This window comes from Littorina saxatilis, linkage group LG4, assembly GCF_037325665.1.
Source record: "Littorina saxatilis isolate snail1 linkage group LG4, US_GU_Lsax_2.0, whole genome shotgun sequence".
NCBI classification, from domain to species: Eukaryota; Metazoa; Mollusca; class Gastropoda; order Littorinimorpha; family Littorinidae; genus Littorina; species Littorina saxatilis.
This window is the reverse complement of record NC_090248.1, coordinates 27,986,653-27,995,768: the sequence shown is the minus strand read 5'-3', so window position 1 is coordinate 27,995,768 and position 9,116 is coordinate 27,986,653. Positions and strand designations below refer to the sequence as shown.

Sequence of the window (9,116 nt, the reverse complement as noted above, 5' to 3'; positions counted from 1 at the left end):
GTGTAGAGCGATTACCAGAAAACTACTCGACAGATCTTCATGAATCTTCATGAACTTTTATATACAAACTCTCCCAGATGAAATACCCAGATTATTGTGTGATTTTTTTGGAGAAATGTCGTTGATAACGTCATGTCCGACTTTTTGTGGAAGTTGAGGCGGCACTGTCACGCCCTCATTTTTTATTTTTTTATTTTATAAAATTCATTGAAATTTTGGTCAAGCATTCTTTCACCTAGTCCGGACTATGGGATTGCATTTAAGCTTGGAAGCTCAACAACTGATTAATGAGTTTTGTCATTTAAATCATCAAAATTGTAACTGAAATTAAAATTTCAATTAGACATTCAAAAATTGCATTGTATTCTTCAACACTCCCTGAATACAAAAATATTACATATGTTATGTTTGGATTAAAAACAAGCACAGTAAAAAATGAAAAAAATACAGTGCTTTCAGTTTTTGAGTTCGACAGATTGACTAAATGTATTCATTTCGCTTCACGCGACTTTTTTCTTTTTGGGGCACAAACAATTTTGAGAGCGAGTGCGCCTATAAAGAATGAATAATTACGTTGTTTATCCCAGAAGTTTCACGTAGACCTTTATGTCTCAACTTTTTCTGCTTATTTTTTCTTTTACTTTTTTTTCTCATTCATTTTCCTTTTTGTCCACAAAGGATGAATTTATCTTATAGCAGCTCACACAGTTATATATCTGTCATATACCCTGAAATTGATACGTACTTTTCCTATCACACAAAGTTGATGACCATCTCTTGTTACTATGCATCTTCTATGGTACGTCCAGGCATGTTTTATTTTACAAAAGGTGTCGGGGGGGGGGGGGGGGGGTTCTAGGTTCTCTACCCTCTGTATAGTTTTTGACTCAAAGTAGGTGATGGGTGTTCACTGGTGTGTCCAATAATGATCGGAAGTGGGAGTTTGGCGTTTTCTGGGTGCTGGGAGGTTGGGCGTTTTCTGGGTGCTGGGAGGTTGGGCGTTTTCTGGGTGCTGGGAGGTTGGGCGTTTTCTGGGTGCTGGGAGGTTGGGCGTTTTCTGGGTGCTGGGAGGTTCGGCGTTTTCTGGGTGCTGGGAGGTTTGGCGTTTTCTGGGTGCTGGGAGGTTCGGCGTTTTCTAGGTGCTGGGAGGTTTGGCGTTTTCTGGGTGCTGGGAGGTTTGGCGTTTTCTGGGTGCTGGGAGGTTGGGCGTTTTCTGGGTGCTGGGAGGTTTGGCGTTTTCTGGGTGCTGGGAGGTTCGGCGTTTTCTGGGTGCTGGGAGGTTTGGCGTTTTCTGGGTGCTGGGAGTTGGGCGCTTTCTGGGTGCTGGGAGGTTTGGCGTTTTCTAGGTGCTGGGAGTTGGGCGTTTTTTTGGGTGCTCGGAGGTTTGGCGTTTTCTGGGTGCTGTGAGGTTGGGCGTTTTCTGGGTGCTGGGAGGTTTGGCGTTTTCTGGGTGCTGGGAGGTTGGGCGTTTTCTGGGTGCCGGGAGGTTTGGCGTTTTCTGGGTGCTGGGAGGTTTGGCGTTTTCTGGGTGCTGGGAGGTTGGGCGTTTTCTGGGTGCTGGGAGGTTTGGCGTTTTCTGGGTGCTGGGAGGTTTGGCGTTTTCTGGGTGTTGGGAGGTTTGGCGTTTTCTGGGTGCTGGGAGGTTTGGCGTTTTCTGGGTGCTGGGAGGTTTGGCGTTTTCTGGGTGCTGGGAGGTTTGGCGTTTTCTGGGTGTTGGGAGGTTGGGCGTTTTCTGGGTGCCGGGAGGTGGGGCGTTTTCTGGGTGCTGGGAGGTTCGGCGTTTTCTGGGTGCTGGGAGTTGGGCGTTTTTTTGGGTGCTCGGAGGTTTGGCGTTTTCTGGGTGCTGTGAGGTTGGGCGTTTTCTGGGTGCCGGGAGGTGGGGCGTTTTCTGGGTGCTGGGAGGTTTGGCGTTTTCTGGGTGCTGGGAGTTGGGCGTTTTTCTGGGTGCTGGGAGGTTCGGCGTTTTCTGGGTGCTGGGAGGTTTGGCGTTTTCTGGGTGCCGGGAGGTTGGGCGTTTTCTGGGTGCCGGGAGGTTGGGCGTTTTCTGGGTGCCGGGAGGTTTGGCGTTTTCTGGGTGCTGGGAGGTTTGGCGTTTTCTGGGTGCTGGGAGGTTGGGCGTTTTCTGGGTGCCGGGAGGTTTGGCGTTTTCTGGGTGCTGGGAGGTTCGGCGTTTTCTGGGTGCTGGGAGGTTTGGCGTTTTCTGGGTGCTGGGAGTTGGGCGTTTTTTTGGGTGCTCGGAGGTTTGGCGTTTTCTGGGTGCTGTGAGGTTTGGCGTTTTCTGGGTGCTGGGAGGTTTGGCGTTTTCTGGGTGTTGGGAGGTTTGGCGTTTTCTGGGTGCTGGGAGGTTTGGCGTTTTCTGGGTGCTGGGAGGTTTGGCGTTTTCTGGGTGCTGGGAGGTTGGGCGTTTTCTGGGTGCCGGGAGGTTTGGCGTTTTCTGTGTGCTGGGAGGTTTGGCGTTTTCTGGGTGCTGGGAGGTTGGGCGTTTTCTGGGTGCTGGGAGGTTGGGCGTTTTCTGGGTGCTGGGAGGTTTGGCGTTTTCTGGGTGCTGGGAGTTGGGCGTTTTTTTGGGTGCTCGGAGGTTTGGCGTTTTCTGGGTGCTGGGAGGTTTGGCGTTTTCTGGGTGCTGGGAGGTTTGGCGTTTTCTGGGTGCTGGGAGGTTTGGCGTTTTCTGGGTGCTGGGAGGTTTGGCGTTTTCTGGGTGTTGGGAGGTTTGGCGTTTTCTGGGTGCTGGGAGGTTTGGCGTTTTCTGGGTGCTGGGAGGTTTGGCGTTTTCTGGGTGCTGGGAGGTTGGGCGTTTTCTGGGTGTTGGGAGGTTTGGCGTTTTCTGGGTGCTGGGAGGTTTGGCGTTTTCTGGGTGCTGGGAGGTTCGGCGTTTTCTGGGTGCTGGGAGGTTGGGCGTTTTTTTGGGTGCTCGGAGGTTTGGCGTTTTCTGGGTGCTGGGAGGTTGGGCGTTTTCTGGGTGCTGGGAGGTTGGGCGTTTTCTGGGTGCTGGGAGGGAGGTTGGGAGTTTTTCTGTGTGCTGGCAGGATGGGCAGTATGCCCTAATTGTAATAACACAATTTCATACACTCACACGCGCGCAGGCACATGCACACGCACGTACGCAGACACAAACACGCACGCATGCATGAACTGACGCGCACGTACTTTCACACACACACACACACACACACACACACACACACACACACACACACACACACACACACACACACACACACACAAACACACACACACACACACAATCACACACACACACAAACAAACACAAACAAACACACAAACACACACACACACACGCACACACACGCATACACACTCACACACGCATACACACACAAATACCCATTACACCCCACATGCAAATCACATTAATTTAGAAAGCTATGCGCGTTGAGCTACAAAGTAATCTTGACCCCCTGCCTGTCTCTGCGATAAATAATCAGATCTTTCCAACAATTTGTGTCTTGTGGGCTATCTAGTAATATGTTACGTTAGACAAATGACAAAGTTCCTGTTACTATGCTCGAGAAAGAAAAATGCATGCCAAATTGAGAGCCAGAGAGAGAGAGAGAGAGAGAGAGAGAGAGAGAGAGAGAGAGAGAGAGAGAGAGAGAGAGAGAGAGAGAGAGAGAGAGAGAGAGAGAGAGAGAGAGAGAGAGAGAGAGAGAGAGAGAGAGAGAGAGAGAGAGAGAGAGAGAGAGTACTAGTTCTGTAATATAAATAACGGACAGTTTAAAAGAAGAGACATAGAAATAGGACCTGTTGAGATCGCTTCTTGATTTTCTATTTCTCTTACTCCAGCGTTCTGCGTAGGCCACTCAAACACTCCGTTACGACAGGGTTGCTGATTTGGTTTGAGATTTGCCAGTGCTTCACATAATGATGTCTTTTTCTTCTTTCCATCAGCATGTGTGTGTGTGTGTGTGTGTGTGTGTGTGTGTGTGTGTGTGTGTGTGTGTGTGTGTGTTTGTGTGTGCGTGTGCGTGCGTGTGTGTACATGTGTGTGTGTGCGTGTGTGTGTGTGTGCGTGTGTGTGTGTGTGTGTGTGTTTCTTTCTTTCTTGGTTTGTCGCTGTCTCTGGGCTTATTTCTGCCTGTTTGTCTGTCTTTTATTTTGGAGGGGAAGGGTGTGAGGAATAGAGGAGCGAGACAGACAGACAGACAGACAGACAGACAGACAGACAGAAAAGAAGAGAAAAACAGCGAACTGTTTTCCGCGGAATTTTTTTTTTATTCCATTTCATTTAGCTTTTTTTTCTTTCTCCGTATATTTGGTTGTTGCGCATATGTTATAACTGTATAGCTGTATGATGTGTTGCATTGTTTGTGCTTTAGATGTAAGGGAACGTCGCCAATCCCGGAACAGTCGGCAAACTTGGAACACCTCAATATACGATCAACGGGGAACAATTCATGAACAATTGTTTTGCAGAAATGTCTAGTGACATTCCTTGATATTATTCCAGCAAGAAAAATGACTACCGCGGCAAAACAAAAAAAATGGTACGTTTTTTAAACTTTTCTTCCTTCTTCTTCTTATTTCGACCGTCTACAATTCGTATTATTACTCTTTATCTATATACGTTCACATAAAATGTTGATTGCTGTGATAAACCTTCATATATTTGCAATAATTTGAACGGAGAAAAAGATTTGAAACGTCACGTGTATGCAACAAAAAAACGCGAAATCCATGCAGGTGCCATGCGGCAATGATGGAACACATAAGAGAGGCAAACATGGAACAATGATCCAGCTTTGCCGCAATCTGTTCCATCTTACCCTCATCAAACAATATATAGAACACTGCTGTTTTATTCACGTATTCAAATCTCTTTTCGGTTTTGTTGTGTGTTTCCCTTCTATAAGTTTTATTGAATGATTGATTAATTTGTTTGACAGTATTATGAGACCCGAACGGTGGTGGTTACCAGAAGAAATGGGCTGCGCTTTGTCGGCAGTGAAAAACGGAGATATGGGTTTGCGTTGCGCATCAAGAGCATATGGTGTTACTGTCACAACTCTTAAAAGTCATTTAGAAGGAAAAAAACACAAATGTGCACAAAAAGAAGTAAAGTTCACAGGAAGACCTTCTACATTAACACCAGAGATAGAACAAGAACTATTCAATAGCATTCTTGAAGCTGAAATAAATTTACCAACGTCACCCCCATCGTTGTTTTATACACTGATTGGACATGGAGATTCTGGTCATTATGATTGCTTGGTTTCAGCAGCAAATGTAAGCCTACCTGCTGTTGATGTCCTGCAACGCACACCCACAAACTCGTCGAAGAGAACATCACGAAAAAAACCAATCTGAAATCATCACATCTTCTCCTTACAAGCAAAAGCTGGAGATTTCACTCGCAAAAAGGCGTGCAGGTCAACAGAAAAGAGGAAAGAATGAAGCTACCAAATCTTCTGCTCAGAGAAACAAGAGGGGAATATATTCTGATCAGAGGAAACAAAGGAGAACATTCTCGACGATGCGTTCTATCCTGGAGGAAAGCACTTAGTACTGCTTCATGTGTGGCACCAACTCCCCTGAGAACATGATACAGTGCCAGAAGTGCACACAGTGGGCACACGAGTACTGCGCTGACAGCAGCGGACAAAAGGACTTCGAAGTCTGTACTTAGCAATTTTTGTGTGTCTGCAAAATCAGTTTAAATCTGTTCTTAGTTATTTGCTTTGAGACTTTATGAGTAATGATTTTTACATTTAGTCAATTGGGCAGGTAGCCCTTTTATATTTATTTGTCAACAGAAGAGGGGTACAAATGAAGCTGCGAAATGTCGTGGTACTGCTTCATGTGTGGCACCAACTACCCTGAGGATATGTTATAGTGCCAGAAGTGCACACAGTAGTCACACGATGACTGCGCTGACAGCAGAAGACAAAGGACATTGCGAACTCGGTTCTTTACCTATTTTTTCCTTTTTTTTAAGGTTTTGTTTCTCAGTCCTTTTTAGACCTAGCCATTATTTATCTTTTTGTTTTACATTTTAGGCTTAAATTGTTATCCGATTTGTTATTTCCTTGCTAAAAATCAAAATATGATGTTGAAAAAAAGACATTTAGATAAATTAATGGCTTATTCAAAATGTTATGACGTATTTATCTATCTTGTGTGTGTGGCAATGTGTGCTTGTTTGTGTGTGAATGAGAGTGTGTGGGTGTATATGTGTGTGTGAGAGACACAGACAGAGCTAGAAAGAGAGTCAGGGTGTGTTTGTATGTGTTCCGAGTTTGACAACACAGTGTTCCACTTTACACACCCATGCGTTCAACCTGGAACAAATGCAGACATTTTTATTATGATCAGTCTGATGAGTTGCGTGACTTTTATTTTATATTATGTGGTTCGTTTATTTACTGATAGAGTCTAGTATGTGACAATATAAAGAACGCTTTGCAATATCCATTTTTTGGTCTGGTACGGCTGTTTCTCCTTAACTGTTCCAGGTTTAGCGACTTTCCCCTAGAAAGGACAAATTGTAAGACTAGGCTGTGCCTAAAACCTCTATTCTTATGTAGTAAAGATCAGCCAGTCAGTCAGTCAGTCAGTCGGCCAGTCAGTCAGTCTCTTAGTCTATCTCTCTGTCTCTGTCTCTATCCGTCTGTCTATTTGTCCATTTGTAAAGTCCTCTGTTCGTAAATTTCCAGGGTTTTGATTGTTTTTAATTATGTGTCTGATCCCTCCGAATAAAACTCTCATTGATTTTTCTTTTCATTTTTCTTTGTTCCCCCATTCTCTCTCTCTGTCTCTGCCTGTCTGTCTGTCTGTCTTTCTGTCTGTCTGTCTCTGTCTGTCCCTCTCTGTCTCTGTCTCTCTTTCTCTCTTTTTACATTTAGTCAAGTTTTGACTAAATGTTTTAACGTAGAGGGGGAATCGAGGCGAGGGTCGTGGTGTATGTGTGTGTGTATGTGTGTGTGTGTGTGTGTGTGTGTGTGTGTGTGTGTGTGTGTGTGTGTGTGTGTGTGTGTCTGTGCGTGTGTGTGTGTAGAGCGATTAAGACCAAACTACTGGACCGATCTTTATGAAATTTGACATGAGAGTTCCTGGGAATGATATCCCCGGATGTTTTTTTCTTTTTTTTCGATAAATACCTTTGATGATTGACGTCATATCCGGTTTTTTGTAAAAGTTGAGGCGGCACTGTCACACCCTCATTTTTCAATCAAATTGATTGAAATTTTGGCCAAGCAATCTTCGACGAAGGCCGGACTTCGGTATTGCATTTCAGCTTGGTGGTTTAAAAATAATTAATGACTTTGGTCATTACAAATCTAAAAATTGTTAAAAGCTTCTGACTGTAAACTGTTACAACTTAGTCTATAGATCTAACTGAACTTGATCACGTTATATCATCAGTGCTATAGTATTTTGTGGAAACTAAAAAGGCACTCGGAGTCCAGTAACAACATATTGAAGTATCTGTGAATGTGTTTCTGGCAATTAAATGGGAACTCTGGTGTACAAGAGGTCTTCTGCTGCAGTGCATGGTGTCTAGATCTGGGTTTTGTCACTTTTGAAGGCTTCCACCGAGGCTGATGATACTGCCTGTGGTGGGAGGGCGTTCCACTCGGAAGAAAGACTGCTGTATGATGTTCTGCAGGCTGGGAGTTTGTAAGCCTCAGCATGGATTGAGCGAGTGATGAGTGCAATTCTTTTCGCTCTATCGTATTAATTCACACATTGACCCTGCAGCAGTGACGATCATCTCTAGAATGCAATCGGCAAAGTTCGTAGCTCGGATTGCACTCATTCCAGCGCTACCGTGTACTGGGTTAGTGAGACACGAACGACAACTCTAATCAATAAGCATCCGTACACATCGGAAATTCCGTTTACGTTCGTAGCTACTCGGAAATAGCATTCGGGATTGAAAGCCCGTAACTGACGTGTCAAAAAAAATGTCGCAGCCCGAAGCTGTCGAATAAAGGAAGTCTAATCATAATTAACTACTGAAACAAACCAAGAAACAAACCATTAAAGATACAAACTAACATTCGAACGAACGAACGAACGAACGAACGAACGAACGAACCAACCAACCAACCAACAAGCAAACAAACAAACAAACAAACAAACAAACAAACAAACAAAGATCTCGAGGTGTCTTCTCTTACAACGTCTGCAATTTCGTTGCAGAGCTAAATTATTTACCGTTCAGCTCGCATTACATGTGTATCAGATCGTTGCTGTGGATGAGAACAAAATAATGCAACACCCATTGCGAATCAGAGTGCTGCTTGCATTCAAAATCAGTTTACAATTTTCTTGTTTTCTTTGAATTCTTTGACTCTCTTTTGTTCATTCTGTTTCTTGTTATTTATCTCTTTCTTTCTTATATTTCTTTTACTCATTCTGCTTTCTTTGTGACAGGAGCGGTTTGAGAATTACGAGAATGTAGAACTTTTTGTCTCCATTGTTGTTACTCGACACACGCGAAATTCACTAGGAGGAGGGGCGGGGGTGTTGGTGTGGTGGGGGTGGGGGGAGGGAGAGCCGGTTTAGGGCGAAGGTGTTGATGGGAAGCGCGCGTGTGTGTGTGTGTGTGTGTGTGTGTGTGTGTGGGTGGGTGGGGGGGGGGGGCGGTTTTTCGCATAAAGTGACCTTTTTCTACCACATCAATGAATGCAGCGATACTGCGTTTTGGTTTGGTAAAGTCTAACCCATAATTCAGACTTTATGATAAACTGTGGGGACTGAACAGAGTGAGATACATTGAGGGGGGGGGGAGGGGGGGCGGTCGGTGCGGGTGGGATGGGGGTTGGCCGGGGTGTGGGGTGGGGATGTGGGAGGGGTTAGGGGTGGGGTGTGGGTTTAGGGGGTGGGGTGTGGGGGTAGGGGTGGGGGGTGCGTGAGAGAAATAGGAGGACAGCCGCATCCAAGATACTGATAGCGGCATAAGCTTCCAAACGAATCGATTTTCTTTCTTGTTCGTGTGGCTTCTCCACACTATTTATCAGTCTGTCACAAAAATTACTACTAAAGCCGGCAAGAAAATAACGCGGAGTGTATGTAGATGATTAACATGGACTCTCTCTTTTTGGACTTCCCAAGATCTGAGAAAATCTTAAAAGAGTGAATGTATATACGTTATG

General features: G+C 45.1%; 1 protein-coding gene across 1 annotated transcript in view; it reads right to left on the bottom strand.

Annotated features, from left to right (window-relative positions):
- Positions 1-887: 887 nt before the first annotated feature.
- The window catches only part of LOC138965549 (serine/arginine repetitive matrix protein 1-like), a 15,669-nt gene continuing 7,440 nt past the window's right edge, over positions 888-9,116 (bottom strand). The window contains exon 4 of the mRNA XM_070337733.1: positions 888-3,019. Within this exon, the coding sequence (XP_070193834.1) occupies positions 888-3,019 (2,132 nt within the window). The remainder of the gene's footprint in view (positions 3,020-9,116) is intronic.